This window comes from Trematomus bernacchii, unplaced genomic scaffold (assembly GCF_902827165.1).
Source record: "Trematomus bernacchii unplaced genomic scaffold, fTreBer1.1, whole genome shotgun sequence".
Classification (NCBI taxonomy): Eukaryota; Metazoa; Chordata; class Actinopteri; order Perciformes; family Nototheniidae; genus Trematomus; species Trematomus bernacchii.
The window spans coordinates 816278-833508 of record NW_022987569.1 but is presented as its reverse complement, the minus strand read 5'-3'; the positions used below and the strand labels follow the sequence as shown (position 1 = coordinate 833508).

Here is a 17231-nt window from a genome sequence, read left to right as displayed (position 1 = left end):
ATGAAGAAGAGGGGACATATGTTGATGTAGAAGAGACATGAAGAAGAGGGGACACATGTTGATGTAGAAGAGACATGAAGAAGAGGGGACACATGTTGATGTAGAAGAGACATGACAAAGTGGATTTTGCATAATAGGTGACTTTTAACTCATTGTTAAGTAACTGAAGCTGCCAAAATAATTGTGGTCGAGTCAAAAGTATATATAATATTTGGAGTTGTACAGAAGATGATTAGTGCCACGTCTGAAATATTTTGTTGAGATCTGACCAAAAGTTTTCAAATTCTGACCTTGTTTTTTTAAAGAATTACACTTTTGGTCAGATTTCAATTTCCCAAATAAATTCAGACATACATTAAACACAAAAATCTCAATAAATATTTGATTTCACATGAGGCCCTGATCTTCCTCCGTGAAGTAGTATACATTTGCATCAAATTGAAATTCTCTAGTTATGTATATTAACTCAGATTCTGCAACTATTGGACTTTTACAAATACGAACTCAATGGGATCCGATTGCTCTTTTTCCACTTAAAGGTGGGGTAGATCATTTTGGAGAAACCAGCTCGAGTGCGCTAGAATTTGAAAATACACAACCGGAAAAAATCTGCCACTTCCTTACAGAGCCCCTCCTCCAACACACACGAACGCGCACATGACCAATGAGGGCACGAGATAAGTTTGTGCACAGATGGAAGGCTGACAGGCAGGTAGGCCATCCAGTTATTTTAGCCGGGCCGACTTAAATGATTGGTCGTGCTTTTTACAGTATTACGGCTTCCACAGATGAACATTTTTTATGGATTTTTTGTCAAAGCACTTAAGATATTCATTGCTATCGGGACGTTAAGAGCATTCCATGGAATATAACAAAAAGTGTATCTCGAGCCGGTTTCTCAAACTTACCTACCCCACCTTTAACAAAATATATTTTATGTAAGTAAACTATAGAAACACTCAGTTTCAAGTTCACAGAAAAATATCACAGAACATCTGTATTGGAAAATATATCATCAATTATATTCCCATGTGCTAACAGTTCCTTTGGTAAGAAATAGTGTTTAATATAAAATCAATGACTTGAAAGAGTTCTGAGTACTTCTACTTTTACTCAAGTACAAGATCTAAGTATTACACACCAGACACTGCCTTACACTGTAATGCTGCCATACATACATGCATATTGAGAAGGAAAGATTGTTACACCCACTCTCATACATATTGTATTCACCTGTACATTTAAAGAAGTGCCCTTGTGAGAGTGTGTACAAGTGTTTTAAGTTCAAAGAGAAGGGGCACAAGTTAAGAGGTTGATGGTTAATGTCGGGAGCCATTTTTCTTTGTCGGGGAGTGTGTGACCCACACAAAGTGTGTGATCACAATTTTATGTTTATATTTAATATCATTTTAGAAACCTGTTTAACAATGGACAGCAGGGGGCAGTAGAGGGCAGGGTAGCACTGCCGTAAAGGTTTTTTTTATGATTTGCGTCTGCCATAAACGACTGACGTGGAGACGGAGCTGCCGTTGGCTTGCCATTGATTCTGGCAAGACCCGCCAAACGAGCAGCAAAGAATTTGGTTGTTCATCATTTCTCCTGTTTTGCAGGTCAGTTGTGTGTACATATTGTCACAAGTGTTATTAATATCCACGGTAGTGTTGTGTCCTAGTGTTTGAAGTGGTGTTTGGACATTGTTTATTGTCTTCAATGCCGCGTAGAAGACTGCCTCATTGCTGTGTGTAATGGCGGTCGCTATTTTAATGTAGCATAACTGAGCTCTCTGATCAAAGTGAATGCAAGTAAATGTAATTGTTTACAGCTCCTGTACATTTTGTGCTTATATATTTTCTGGGTTTATATCCTAAGTATTTTGTGTGTGTGTTATGTATTATCTGTATGTGGTCTATGGTCAGAGTTAATACATAAATGCTTGTTGGATGCTAATGCTAGCATAGATTACCTTTAAAGACCTGGGAAGGTATTTAAAAGGGTTTGATTACAAAATCGATATCTGAATAGAGAAATTCTTATTTTAAGTCATGGTGTTTATTTCAAATATATTGAAGACATGAATATATATATACGTGTTTATATTGAAGACAGAAAATGGCATTAACAATTGTGTGTGTGTTGTGTCAAATGGTTAAGGGCAATAACAATTGTGTGTGTGCCAAATGAATAATAAATTCTGGCAAGACCCGCCAAACAAGCAGAAAATAATTTGGTTGTTCATAATTTCTCCTGTTTTGCAGGAATATTATCTGTTATCGCGCCCTGCATAGCGGGGCCTGTTACACACAGATAAGGAGCCCTACTAATGTTATTTATTATAATAATATACATAATTTGCTTTTTACTTCTCATTTAAATCGTATTGTGTGTATTTATATGCATTGACTTCGTTCCTCACTGCTAGATCCTGTGATTATATTATTTATACTTATATTATATTGTATTCCTGTCCTCCTGCAGTGCGCACAGATAAGGAACCCCTCGTTATGGATGACATTGCGTACGACAGTGAGAGCGAGAGGAACGCTGACCCCTGCACCTCCGCCAGCTGCATGTGGGCGAAATCTGCAGATGGGAAGATCTACGTGCCGTATGTCATCGCCTCGCACTACGGTACGAGACTAAATCAAGTTTTATCGGCAAAGGAGAAGCAGAGGTGGGAAGTAACTAAGTAGATTTACTCAAGTACTGTATTTAAGCACAATTTTGAGGTACTTGAACTTTAGTATTTCCATTTGTTGCTACTTTGTCCTTCTACTCCACTACAGTTCAGAGGTAAATGGTGTACTTTTACTCCTCTACATGTATTTAAAGGTGGGGTAGGTAATTTTGGAGAAACCAGCTCGAGTGCGCTAGAATTTAAAAAATACACAACCGGAAGAAATCTGCCACTTCCTTACAGAGCCCCTCCTCCAACACACACGAACGCGCACATGACCAATGAGGGCACGAGATAAGTTTGTGCACAGATTGAAGGCTGACAGGCAGGTAGGCCATCCAGTTATATTCATTGCTATCGGGATGCTAAGAGCATTCCATGGAATATAACAAAAAGTGTATCTCGAGCCGGTTTCTCAAACTTACCTACCCCACCTTTAATACCTTTAGTTACTTGTTCCACCTGGAGTAAATTCACAAGCTACCCTGCAGTATACAAAGTCATTACAACTCGCTGCACATTTACCAGCTTTGAGAACACTTTAATGATCAATCATTATAAAACATATCATATATATTATTCTGAAATGGACCAATCTGCACAATGACTACTTTTACTGTCGCTACTTTAACTATATTTTGATGATAATACTTTTCTACTTTTACTTGAGTAACATTTTAACACAGGACTTTTACTGTAACAGAGTATTCCTACACTCTGGTACTTCTACTTTTACTCAAGTACAAGATCTGAGTACTTCTCCTTTTACTCAAGTACAAGTTCTGAGTACTTTTACTCAAGTTCAAGATCTAAGTATTTTTAATGTAATGTTTATTATTTTAGAGACCATTCACATGCACACAAACCTCCAGAACACACTACAGGAAAGGGGAAACCCCAAAAGCATAACAGTGCCTCTTTAATACTTCTTCCACTACATGCACTCAGTCAGTCAGACAGTTCAATGTCAGTGAGGTTTTTTTGTGCTCGTTTTTTAAAGGTCAAAGTCAGTAAGGCATCTATCAACAGACTTTAACCTGTTGGACCCCAAGCCTGTTTTTCAGGTCTCAGGCTCGAAAATGACATTCCCAGAACAAATGACCATATCTTCCCTTCTAAAAGGGTTAAATTAATAATCTTTTTTCTCAAAGTAATGATAAACCTGTGAGTTGGATGTAGGAAAGTCAGAATCAATATAGATGTTTTTTATTTTAAAGAAAATTCAGATTTTACATAGTAAAAAAACTGTAAATTATAGTGTCCGTCCAAACATTCTTTTTTACTTATAGTGAAAACTACCATTGCATGATGGTAAGGTAGACTAAAAGCAGTGTTTCCCACAGATCTGAAATATACTTGGGGGGGTGGTGGTAGCAGGGGGTGGGTTGAGGTGACGTGCAACAACATTAACCTTTCTGTTGGTCGCTTGTTAGCAGACCCTTCACGCGATGGCAGAGTGAACAGGTACAGGCAGGGCCCATAGTGAAAGCCCTATAGTTTAAATCTACTACCCACAAATAAACATATGGACATGGGTTACTATTTAAAAAAAAATTGTAAATGTATTTAGGAACCTATCCATGTGATTTTAAGTGGGGGTAGACCTCAAATCCTCTGGGGGGTCCGGGGGCATGCTCCCCCGGTAAGATTTTAATTTTGGAGTTAAATGCATCTGGTGCATTTTGAGAGGAAAATAAAGAGACTAGATTTATGGGAACACCCATATGAAACAGAACTGTATACATTTCAATAATCATGAAATCATGGCCATAACCAATAACATACCATTTCCAATATGAAAAACAATGAAACTTGTTTATTTATTTATTTTTGGTTCATTTCTAGTTGTGAGTGTGTCTGTGCTCCTGAACCAGCCTCTCCTGTCTCCCTCCTCTCCTCCCTTCTCCTCTTTGAGGCAGCAGCAAAGACTAGTTTTAGCTCTCAACAAGTTTTAAAAGTGTATCTTACCTTTTTTCCCCTAGTTAACTTTAAAAAAAATGTTTTTAATTCATGCATATGTTACTAATCACTCCCCCCTCAAATGGAAATATGTGTTTACATAAATGGTGACCAAACCGTTTGAGACCCACTGAGAACTTAGACTAAGTTATTATCTAAACACTCAGAGAGTCCTTTACCTCACCTGAGCTGAGGTTATCCCGAGCTTGAATGACACACAGAGACCAATCAAGGGCTCTGATTTATGATCTGTATGACAGTGGCCATGTCGGCAGGCCACATCATGTAGACAGCCAGTCACCCTGTGTGAGGCAGGCCACTTAACAGGCCAGGCCATCGGGAAGCCTCCTGAATCTTCAGTCGTCTCTTCTGGATCATCTGCTGAGTTTCAGCCTCTGTCTTCCCCAGCTCAGCCTTCTTTCCTTCATATCCTTCTTTCAGAGGAACAACATCATGTGTCTTGTGGTCTGAATAGGTGCAGTGGATGCAGACACACACCTGGTCGGTCTTACAGAACAGCTCCAGCAGTTTATCGTGGTTCACACACATCCTGCCTTCCAGGTTCTCCTCAGGGTCGATCAGCTGATGTTTCTTCAGGCCTGACATTGTCAGGTGACGCTCCAGGTGAGTCTCACAGTAGGACTCCAGACACACCAGGCAGGACTTCAGGGCCTTCAGTCTGGTTCCAGTGCAGACGTCTTATACCCCTTTCACACCAAGGCTTTTCCTGTTCTAGCTCCGTGCTAGAGCTTTTCTGGTTCAGCTCCCGTTTCCCTTTTCAGCTCCCGCTCTGTTCACACCGCCCAGCTGCCGCTGCTGCGTCATGACGTCACAGTTTACGTCGCTGATTTTCTCCCCAACGGCACCAACAACAACAACGGGGGGGGACTGCGTCGGGTCGATGATCGTGTTGCTTTTAATCATACGAAGCCAGATTAAATTAAATAACGACTTCTCCAACCTTATACTTTTCTCCAGAGTGCCGTGGTTCATTGTTTATTAATGTGTTTCAGCGGCATTTACCGACCGCTGCAGTGCTGGCTGCTCTTCCACGGGAGTTTATTCTCCCGTTAGCTCCGGGTTAGCTCACACGGCTCTAAAGTATTCACTGTCTGACTGTCACACAAGCAGCTGATACATATCCCCAGTTCCCCTTAAGTGAATGTGTGTCAGTCTGAATTGACACTGTTTGGCATCACAACGCTGTTATGAAAGTTTCTCTGGTATAACATGGGTGATGTTAGCATAGCAACCGAAGCTAAACTGACTACTTGCTAAGCCGTTTTCTACAGGCACTTTTTACCGGCGTATTTTTCATTATGATTCTACTTGTGATAGTCGGACATGACAACCTGTGCAGCCCATGTATTGATTCCATCCGATAGCTGCTATAATAACAAACAAAACGTCTGCCTGCTCTCCACAATGATCAATAACAGCGAACGGATGGTCAAAGTAAGGTACAAATAAACAGAATCACACGAAGCCTGGTTAGTGTTGCCTGACTTTATAAAGCGTGTTTTTTTTTTTTTACAAGTGTGTGGTTGCGTTCTAGTCACTTTGCTCAGCACTACTGCTTGTTACAACTTTTATTTGCCGTACTCGCCTTAACTGTTAGCTCAGGTTAATCTCGCCCCCCTCCGACGTAAGCGTGACGTATGCGGTTCTTGCTTCTAGACGGACAACTTTTTGGTGCTCGAAACGAACCGGATTCCGGAGTTTAGAGGCGGCTCCGCTGCGGTGTGAACAGGAAAACCCGGTGCTTTTCAAGCACCAGCACCGAACCGGCCCTGAAACACCGTTGGTGTGAATGGGGTAACAGGGAACTTCTCCTGGTTTGACAACGTGTTGCTCTGAGCTGCTGCTGCTGGCTTTCTGCTGAGCAGACTGTCTGAACTGAGCAGCCATCTCAGAGATGAAAGTGTTGACCCGCAGCTCAGTGAATTGTCCGACCGGCCCACTTCGGTACCGGCCCACCGGGAAAACTCCCGGTATTCCCAATGGCCAGTCCGCCCCTGCTAGGACTACAGGTAGCCTGGACAGGTGAGGAACATTAAGAATTTACGTATTTTCGGGTAAGTTCGAATTATCAAAATATGAAAAAAAGTCTAATTCTGAGAAAAAGTGAAATTCTGAGAAAAAAGTTATAAAATATGAGAAAATAATCCAATTCAGAGGAAAAGTGAAAATTATGAAAAAAAGTCAAATTCTGTGAAAAAGTTAATAAACTAGAGTACATTAGAACATACTCATCAGTATTTTATGTGTTTTTATGCGTCTCATCAAGGTGAACCATATGTGATCAGATTCTGAAAAATTAACAATGTGTACAAAGTACTTCCAGAGTTGAATACATTTATTACATTTAGTGAGAGTGAATCTTTCTGAAGAAAATCAAATGGTTGTTCTACTCGGTGTGATTGACAGGAGAGATGATCAGAGGGGCAGAGTTTTTACCACCATTGTTAAGACTTGGACCAAAATGAGGGCAGAGTTTCTCTTTGAAGCAGCAGCCAGTGAAGGAGTAGATCAGAGCTGCAGCATCAACATCATAAAAGGAGACCAGACCCTCCTCATAATCCACAAACACCCCCACCTTCTCAGGCTGAGACTTCAGAGAGAGACAGACTCGAGGGTCAGCACAAGCTTTGTACTCATTTTCATTCCTCAACCATATCATCCAGTAACCATTCTGAGGAGACGCTGTGATGATTCCCTTCCTGTTGATCGACTCTCTGGCCACTCCTAAATCCCACTCAGTCTTCCCTTTAACCTGAACCTCGAAATAAAATCTTCCTGAAGAGAAACTCTGCTTTGCTAAAACATCAGCACAAGGATCAAATCTCTCTGGATTGTCTGGGAGATTCTTCCTCACATCACCATGTTTAACTTGTTTTCCATCATCAGACAGGATGAGTCTGGGATGTGCTGTATCAGGATCAAGAGTCACCTCCACCTCATACTGCTGGACCCTCTTCAGCTCCACCTCAAGCAGCTTCTTCATCTGTTTACTGAGCGTCTCCTCCAGCTGAGTCACAGTTCTCCTCACAGTCCCCTCATATGAAGGTGGATGGACCCTGACTTCTGTCCGGTTCTTGGTGGGTGGAGCAGCATTCAGGGACGTGAAGCTTTGGAGGAGGTGGAGCTGGTCTTCAGAGCGTGAGAGCTGCTCCACCTCAGAGCTTCTCTTCTTCAGCTCAGAGATTTCCTCAGACAGCTGAGATGTAACATTTACATTTCCCTGGTTTGTTAAACCACTGCAGCCTAATGTTTAATGATCAGATATTGTTGATTTTCTGTACATACATTTTGTACCAATATACTATAATTCAATAATGAATCCTGAACTTCCCCTTTAAAACACACCAGAGACCCATCATTTTCCCCTCAATTGAAAATTACAAAAAAAGGATATATGTATATATACAGTATTTTACTAATGAAAAAGGAGTGCAGTACTTCCACTAGTAATGTGTGCAAGTATGAAACACTTTTTGAACACACAATTCTGAGACAATAAATACTTTTCTTGTCCCTCTGACATATAAAATAAGTGGTAAAAGTTTATTTTTGAGTAAATAGTTTTCTGATCACTTCAAGTCATGACAGCAGGTAGTGCAATCTGTAGAATAAACTAGAGTACATTAGAACATACTCATCAGTATTTTATGTGTTTTTATGCGTCTCATCAAGGTGAACCATATGTGATCAGATTCTGAAAATGGACAAATTCCAAAGCCAGCAGAAGCAGTGGTTGTCCTCCATGACTAAAAACAGAATCAAGTCCCACGTTCTTGATGACGCCGCCCTTCTGGTATGTAGTTTACAGAATTATCTCATTCACCAAAAGTGTTAAAAGTAGTGTTATTACTTTGACAGAGGATTATAAATTAACTGGTATTGCTTCACATCCACAGTATTAATTGTATCATTAATGAGAATATAATTCATAATTAATGATTTTCAAACAGAATTAACTATTATGTTTAGGAAGTGTCTCATAAGTTAAAAATCCCAAATGTATCCAACAAAACATTATGAACAAATCATTGTTTCTATTATGATGCCAGGATATTAGGATAAATTCAAATATAAACAACAGTTTTGTGTATTTATTTAATTGATCTCTCTACCTCTCAACAATTATTTTCCCAGCTGGAGAAGTTGCATGCCCTTGGCTTGAAGCCCCTGCTGCTGCTGGCGCATCCCCCTACCAAGAGGGTGCCACGGACACCTAAAATGAAGGTTTTGATGCCCATACATGCCCAGCTTAGCACATCAGCCAAGACATGCCTCGACAATGTGGAGGTCATTTTCAAGCTGATGGTTGCAGGTGAGATTGCATTTATTTAATAACCATCTGCACGAGTCACTCATGCATATATTGACTATCTGTTATACAATGTGTGGTGTTGATTTGTCCTGTTTATTTCAAAGCAACAAAGAGAGTCATTTTAAAGAGCTGGGGTCTCATTTATAACTGTTATGTATGCACAAAACAGGGCTTGAAAGAGGTGTATGCCACTTCCCATGCAAAAGTTGTAATCTATATATTTTTTTTAATTGACAGAAGATTATGATGACAGGGGAAATTGTCTATGCAGATGGTGAGGTGGTGAATTGAAGTCAGATTGTAGAAATACATGTTATAAGCATCATTATACATATAATAAAGCCTCTCACATATTTAATTTCAGTTAATATCACACGTTTCTTAAAGATCCTACATTCAAACCATCAGTGTTATTTGTGCATATGCTTGTGAGCCATAACTAATTCCATAAGCATCTTTCAATTGTAAAAGAAGTAAGCCAACTCAAATCTCAAATCAAATTCCACTTAGTATTTCATCAGCACTGTCTCGCCATCACATTCCCCACCATCGGAGCGCAGAGGAGATGGTCGAAACAGTATAGTACTGACACTCGTGGTCAGTTGTGGAGCGCACCACAGCTGATGAAAAAAAATCCAAGATAACATGAAATAGCAGTAAACAATAGCAGAACAGATGCAAGTACCAGACTGTGTCTCCAATGCGTTCTGTGGTGCACAAAGAGCGCACTGAAGACACTGCGGCCCCCACACACGTCTTCTCAAGTGACCTCACCCAGCACATCTTTCCCACCTACACATATGGATAGCAAAGTCTAGAAATAAAGCCAGTGACAGCTCTCGCACAATCTCACATATGAGTCCTAATTATATTGCAGGCCAAAACTTAAATAAATACATTTTGTTCACTTATCAAACTTCCATTTTCCAATGATAACCCAGTGTCGGGGATACCATTGAGTTTTGCAAATATTGAAGCGATCAGTTTGATTGCTGTAAACATTTAATTACTGTATGATACTCGTAATGCTGCATGGTGGACCACTGGCACTGCTAGGACCCCCTGCATGTAAGAATTAAGAGGGGACAAGTGTTCTGGGACATCCTCCATCACAATCAGAGTCACAGTCACACAGTCAGAAAAAGAAATTGTTTTCTTCTTCAAATAAATTGCGCTGAGCAGTGTGGACAACCCTCAGCTTCTCTGGCTCCTCTGCCCTGATGCCAAGCAGATACCTGTGGGTGACATCATACTCAATCAATCTTTTTTTTACAGTTTAGTTTGATTAGGGTTGCCTTTTTTTGCATGTTTTGCACATTGGCCTAATTTCATATTTTATAATGTATGTGTGTGTATTCCATGTTCCTGTTTTCAAACATTCAATATTCAAAGGTGTTATTGTCATATGCACAGCTACAGCGTAGTTGTTGGCAATGACAATCTTAACTCTCAGGCTCCTCCAACAATGCAGCATACAAATAGTACAAGAAGAAATAAAATAGTGCAAGAAGAAACTAGTCCAACAATGTAGGTGCAAAACTAACATGCAGGAATAAGTCAAATATATACTTATAAAATAGAATAAGATAAGACAGAAAGTAAAATGAAATACTAATATGGGGAGGCATGAATGAAAAGGTTGTATAAACAGATGTGGATATGTATAAATATATTATATATGAACAGATAACTAACCAATGCAACATTATGGTATTATACATAATAAATAAATAAATATGTGGGCTTTTAAACAGATTTGTACTACAAATCCTTTGTAGGTTGGACAAGACTCAACCCAGACCAAGAGGAGAACCCTGACACACCAACACCACCCCAAGACCCACCCAACCAACTGCCCGATGGAAGCTACATCTTAAATTTGGTGCCATGTGATCCATCACCCATCACCCATAACCAGCAACCACAAGAAACAGCAGATCCACCACCACACCAGGCTCCAAGCACCCACCCACCACCACACCAGGCTCCAAGCACCCACCCACCACCAAACCAGGCTCCAAGCACCCATCCACCACCACACCAGGCTCCAAGCACCCACCCACCACCACACCAGGCTCCAAGCACCCACCCACCACCACACCAGGCTCCAAGCACCCACCCACCACCACACCAGGCTCCAAGCACCCACCCACCACCACACCAGGCTCCCAGCACCCACCCACCACCACACCAGGCTCCAAGCACCCACCCACCACCACACCAGGCTTCCAGCACCCACCCACCACCAAACCAGGTTCAAATTATGCTGGAACCATCACGCCAAATCCCACCAATACGGCAGCCACGTAAAAGAGCCAAAACAATGAAAGGTATGTTTAGCTTGTATTCTACTCACATTTAGATGCCACATAAGCATCAGTAAGTTAATGTTGCGATTTTTGTAGACCAAACATTGATTTATTAAAGGCCGGACTCATATTTGCCTTCAAATGTTATGCATGGATGCTATATTAATGTTTCGCACACATGCACATTTTGGAGTTAAAACAAAGACACAACAGAGTAACCTGTATGTATGTTGTCTGATAAGCTGAAGTCACATTCATTAAAACCTTTCTATACTTTATAATTTAATAGAAAGCTTGCACATCCTTGCTTAATGTAATATAGTGCTACAGAGCCCAAGTCCCAGTGTAATGAATATAAGACTAAAACATATCCACTCGGACTACTGTAAGAGCAGGCAGACACATTGAGCTTGTCTGGGGGCTGTATTGTGTACGTTTCTTTTGACGTAACGGAGAGACCGGAGCGCCTCTACGTTTCGGGCTGGACCTGCTTCGCCTATCCTGTACTGCTGTGCTGAGGAGGATCTTCACCGGGGACATCGCGGAGAGACCGGAGCGCCTCTACGCCTCGAGCTGGGCCTGCTTCGCCTATCCTGCTGTGCTGAGGAGGTTTTGCACCGGGGTCATCGCGGAGAGACCGGAGCGCCTCCACGTTTCGGGCCTGCTTGTGCACCTATCCGGATGCTGTGCTGGTCTGGGAAAATGGCCCCTATTGTGATTCTGCTATGCCTGTTAGCTATTTTGGACAATGAGAAGTTCTCTCGTCATCCGGAGAAGTCGACTGGGTTCAGGTCTGTTCTACCGCCCGCAGTGGACATCCCCTGTAAAGGTTCGGATGTCTTACACAAACATTTACCGGTCACCTTGTCGCAGACAATCTGCTCGACAAAATATGTTTGTCTTTTTTGTTTGCCTGCGATGATGGTTCTTCAGGACTGCTTCTTAAGCTCTAATCAAACTCTCGCAGACTTTTCCGGTGATTCTAAAGTAGATGACAATGTGTGTGTGTCGATTAAGAGGAAAAGATGCCTGGTTTTTTTGTTGTTATTACTGTCAGGAAATGTTCAACCTAACCCTGGTCCGCCCAGTAGTAGTAGTCGGATCGCTACTCCTGCTGATTTTAAAGCTAGATCTGGGTTGGGTTTCATCCACTTGAATGTGCGCAGTCTGTTAGGTAAACTAGATTTTGTCCGCATTTGGGCGAGCTCGACTGACGCTGACGTCATTGTGTTATCAGAAACATGGCTAAATAAAACTATTTTGGCCTCTGACATATCCTTAAATGGTTATAATGTGTATCGTACCGACCGGCCTAATAAAGGTGGTGGAGTTGCCATTTATGTTAAGAATAAGTTCAGTGTAACCACATTGATCTCCAAATCTGTCAGTAAGCAATTCGAATTTTTAGCCTTAAATATAGAAGTGGCAAAGGGGCAACAAGTCATGGTGGTGGGGTGTTACAGACCCCCCTCAGCTGTCAAGGACTCCTTGTCTTCACTAGCAACACTTTTATCACAACTAGACTACAAGGAAATAGTGCTACTTGGAGATTTTAACTGGGACTGGTTAACTGCAGTATCAGAGGATTTTAAAAACCTTTGTATCTCTCTGAATGTTACTCAGATTGTTGACAGTCCTACTCGCCCTAACGTTAAGTCCCCTAATAAATCCTCCCTAATTGATCTCATTCTAACTAATGTTCCCTATAAATACCCATCTGTGGGAGTATTTGCAAATGATGTGAGTGACCACTGTGTTGTAGCCACAATTAGGGACACTAAGGTCCAAAAGGTTAAACCCCGTATTATTATTAAGAGACACATAAAACATTTTGTGGAGCAGGGTTTTGTTCATGATCTGTTTGGGTTTGATTGGGGAAAAATCGATCTGTGTGCTGATGTTGAAACTGCATGGTCTTATTTTTATCTTGGTTTTATGGAAATTATAGATAAACATGCACCCCTACGTACTTTTAGAGTAAAGGGACGAGACAATCCTTGGTTTTCTGCTGAACTGTCCAGTCTCCTACATGAGAGAAACAAGGCCTGGGCAAAGGCTAGGAAATCAGGCTCAGAGGTAGAATGGCTGCGTTTTAGGCAACTAAGAAATAGCTTCACTTCACAGGTCAAAAGTGCTAAGTCGAAGTACTATTTGTCAGTTACTACAGAAAACCTAAATAATCCTAGGAAATTTTGGAAAGCCATAAAATCGCTATCCACCGGTGAGATCCGAAATGAGCTACCTCCGTGCATTACCACAGCATCTGGCTCTATATCGGACAGGGCTACTATGTTACATTGCTTTAATGAGCATTTTGTGTCCTGCGGTTCTATGTTTGATTCTGTGACTAACTCTGCTACTGTGAACACCACAGTCGGTGACTCTGAACAATGTGGTCTGGAAAACACTTTCAGTTTTACTCCTTTTACTGTAAATGTTGTTCGTGAAGCTTTAAGCAAGTTAGATCCTAAGAAACCGGCTGGCCCGGACAACGTGGAACCTTTCTTTTTAAAGATAGCTGCAGATTTTATTGCTCCACCTCTCACTACTCTTTTTAACCTCTCCCTCAGCACAAACACAATTCCTAAAGTATGGAAGTCAGCGTATGTCCTGCCTCTACTAAAAGGAGGGGAGGCAACTGTTTTTCATGTCTTTGTAGTTTCTTTGGTCTTCTCGCAGCTCTTTTGCATCTGATTGTTGTCTTTTTGTCCGCCCCTTGATTCTCTCCTTGGTTTATACTTGTGTCTTTGGGTGACATTTTGTAGATCTAGGCACTGGTGTTAAGGTCAGCTTTTTGGTGAGCTAAGAGATTCTGTTTCCCATTCAGCAAAACAGAAAGTGAAAACTCTGCATTTATATCGTTCTGCTCAGAACAAATCCAATCTAATTTGAACACTGATGAAAAGTAGATCATGCTAAATTGACTTACTGTTAGTTGCATTCATAATGGATACAACTCCATGGGAATACATTGAAATCACAGCCAAATAATGTCACTTTAAATCCTGTATTGATCAACCCTTTCATGTTTTACACTCATCTAATACACAACTAACTTCACAATGATCTGAGGAATGGGGTGAAGTTCATTTTCTGTGTTTTCTGACCCTCTCTGTGATTCTCGTCCTCTCAGGTTGGGCGTACGCCTTCGACAAGATAAACACACTGAACCTGAACACACCATACGACTACAACTCCGTCATGCAGTACCACAGGTTACCAAGCATTCATCTTCATTTATATACGCATATATTGGATATAAGTCAAAGGAACAGTTCACCCAAAACAATGAATTGTAGACAGAACTGAGGCTTGAATTGCAGTAAGGAGAGCCCAAGAAATACAAGTGCAAAGGTATTTCTACGGACCCAAAAACCGCAAAATATGTTTCAAAGATGTTTGTTTTTATTTGAAAAAAAAACCTTTGGACTACAGGTAGTGTAGGTGCCATAATGCTACTTAGCCCAAGTTCATTATTTGTATTATTATTTGTTTACGTCACTTTTATTTGTTTGTTGAGCACTTCCGGTAATTGTCACATGGGTGTGGTTTGTGTATTTAAGTCACCTGTTTCATGTCGAGTGCGGATGACAGAGGGTGAGCTTGTGCTGTCATTTTTTCTGTTGACCGTTTTGTCCATGTTATGATTTTGTTTATTAAATATCCCAAAAACTATCTTGCTTCACTATGGACTTTCTCTTCGAAAACGCGTCACAGTTTATAGCCAAGTTTAGCCTCTCGGTGACTCAAACGCACTCGACATGAAACAGGTGACTTAAATAGACAAACCACACCAATGTGACAATTACCGGAAGTGCTCAACAAACAAATAAAAGTGACGTAAACAAATAATAATACAAATAATGAACTTGGGCTAAGTAGAATTATGGCACCTACAGGTAGCCTGGACAGGTGAGGAATATTAAGAATTTATATATTTTTGGGTAAGTTTGAATTTTGAGAAAGAAATACAAAGCTTTAAAAAAAAAAATGTAAATTATGAGAAGTGATATTTTGAGAAAAAAGTCAAAATATGAGAAAATTATCTATTTAGGAGGAAAAGTGAAAATTATGAAAAAAAGTCAAATTCTGTGAAAAAAATTGAAATTGTTGAAATTTTTAGAAAAAAGTCCAAATCTGCTAAAAAGTTTGAATTCTGAGAAAAAAGTTTGAATTCTGAGAAAAATTTGAAATTGTTGTAATTCTGAGAAACAAGCTGAACACATTTTGAATAGTCCAGCCCATCTCTTCTTGTATTATTTTTATAAAATAAAGCAGCTAAATTAAAGTGGACCTATCATGCTATATTTCAATAATATATTGTAGGGCCATACCTATATAAAACATGTCTGTGAATTTTTTTTTTCAAAATACCAAACAGATCATGCATTTTAGCCATGCCTCATTTTGCTCTATTTGCTCTATTCCAGCCCTGTCTTCACAAGGGCTGATTCTGTGGCAAATGAGCTGCAGCTGACCACGCCCCCCTGCAAAGGAGGGGGGCGAGGCACGAGCGTCATGTTACCATGCTGTTACCATGCTGTTACCATGCCACGCAACCTCTCATTCCCCTGATAGGTGAGAGTTGCCCATATAGGCGGAGCACCCTGTTTCTGACGTCAGAGCAATTTCAAATCTGTATCAGATCCGTTGCATCCCCGTTTTTAGAGATTTGGGTATGGAGGAAAAGAGAGAGGGTTGTGTTTTCTGACACTTGGTGAGTTCCCTGACACACCGGGGACACATATTCATGTATAAAAGACGTACAAAAGTGCATTTTGCATGATAGGTCCCCTTTAAGTTATTACAGCAACAGAATGAATAAACAGTTGGCAAATAATAAAGATAGATAATATTTAAATGCATAACATTCATAAGAGTGATACCAGGATTAAAATAGGTCCCAAGCTCTCAAAGAAAATGCAAAATATACATTTACCGACACTGCCTTATCGGCGTTTTTCTAATTTGCACAATAAAATATGTCTTCATAATAATGAGATTGATCAGATTTGTTTTGGTGACTGAACCGACTCGTTTAGGAGCATTTGAGTCTCAATGGTTTCTAAATGTTTAATATATATACAAGCTAATAATCGTGAAGCCTCTGTGCTCTTAATGTTTCCAGGTATGCCTTCAGCGGGAACAATATGCCCACCATGGTGCCGATCCCCAACGCCAACGTAGAGTTCGGCACGGCCAATCAGATGAGCAGGAACGACATCAGCAGACTGAACACGCTGTACACATGTTGAAAGGTAAGAAAACACACGCTGGGTTCCCTTCATTCATCTGTTTTCAGGGCAAAGGAAAGTGTGTTTGTCGCCTTTAACGTGTTTCTTCTGTTCCAACAGGTGGTGAAGAAACCCTGAGGACATGGGGCCAATTTACACATCAAACCAGCTCTTTATAACACAGTCTGAGAAAGTGTGTTGATAATAAATCTTCAAACTTGTTCGATGAAGTGTAGTTTGTAGTTTGTGCACTTGTTATCACTTTTGTACTTCAGAAAATGTTCCTGATTTTTGTATTCTTCTACCTCAGTTTGAAGAAAGGTGTGAAGAGGTGAAAGATGTGTAAAAGCTGCAGAATCTCTTATGTATAAACTCAAACTCGTATTACTTTTAGTGTCTGTTTCAAATGTCAGCATCAAAACAAACGTAACTTACCAAAAGCGCAAAATGGTGCATAAAGGTATATATTATGTAATCGGAAAAGCATCATCAATAATTTGTTGATCTTGTATTTAAGTATTTTTTTAAGTAACTGAAGCTGCCAAAATAATCGTTTTCGAGTCAAAAGTATATATAATATTTGGAGTTGTAGAGAAGATGATTAGTGCCACAACTGAAAAGAAAAAGTGAGATCTGACCAAAAGTGATTTCTTTTTTTGTTAGTTAGAATTCTGACTTTTAAGAAATACACTTTTGGTCAAATCTCAATTTCCTTTTTTTTT

The 17231-nt window shown here is 40.3% G+C and overlaps 2 protein-coding genes across 2 annotated transcripts; both read left to right on the top strand.

Moving 5' to 3' along the window:
• Positions 1–7936: 7936 nt before the first annotated feature.
• Positions 7937–11276, top strand: LOC117479151 (adhesive plaque matrix protein-like). Its single transcript, XM_034126151.1, has 4 exons — positions 7937–8447; positions 8789–8966; positions 10745–10987; positions 11041–11276. The coding sequence occupies exons 1-4, from the start codon at positions 8355–8357 to the stop codon at positions 11274–11276; spliced, it is 750 nt and encodes a 249-aa protein (XP_033982042.1). The 5' UTR covers positions 7937–8354.
• A 455-nt stretch (positions 11277–11731) lies between these two features.
• Positions 11732–16730, top strand: LOC117479173 (high choriolytic enzyme 1-like). The gene is made up of 4 exons (XM_034126180.1): positions 11732–12104; positions 14409–14490; positions 16404–16533; positions 16630–16730. The coding sequence occupies exons 1-3, from the start codon at positions 11957–11959 to the stop codon at positions 16528–16530; spliced, it is 357 nt and encodes a 118-aa protein (XP_033982071.1). The 5' UTR covers positions 11732–11956; the 3' UTR covers positions 16531–16533; positions 16630–16730.
• The last annotated feature ends 501 nt before the right edge of the window (positions 16731–17231 follow it).

Excerpts from the sequence above, each read along its gene's own strand:
- LOC117479151 (XM_034126151.1), top strand. The coding sequence starts at position 8,355 with ATGGACAAATTCCAAAGCCAGCAGAAGCAGTGGTTGTCCTCCATGACT. Across the intron at positions 8,967-10,744 it reads TTTCAAGCTGATGGTTGCAG|GTTGGACAAGACTCAACCCA; the intron begins GTGAGATTGCAT and ends AATCCTTTGTAG. Across the intron at positions 10,988-11,040 it reads ACCACCAAACCAGGCTCCAA|GCTCCAAGCACCCACCCACC; the intron begins GCACCCATCCAC and ends CCACCACACCAG.
- LOC117479173 (XM_034126180.1), top strand. The coding sequence starts at position 11,957 with ATGCTGTGCTGGTCTGGGAAAATGGCCCCTATTGTGATTCTGCTATGC. Across the intron at positions 12,105-14,408 it reads AGTGGACATCCCCTGTAAAG|GTTGGGCGTACGCCTTCGAC; the intron begins GTTCGGATGTCT and ends TCGTCCTCTCAG. Across the intron at positions 14,491-16,403 it reads TCCGTCATGCAGTACCACAG|GTATGCCTTCAGCGGGAACA; the intron begins GTTACCAAGCAT and ends TAATGTTTCCAG.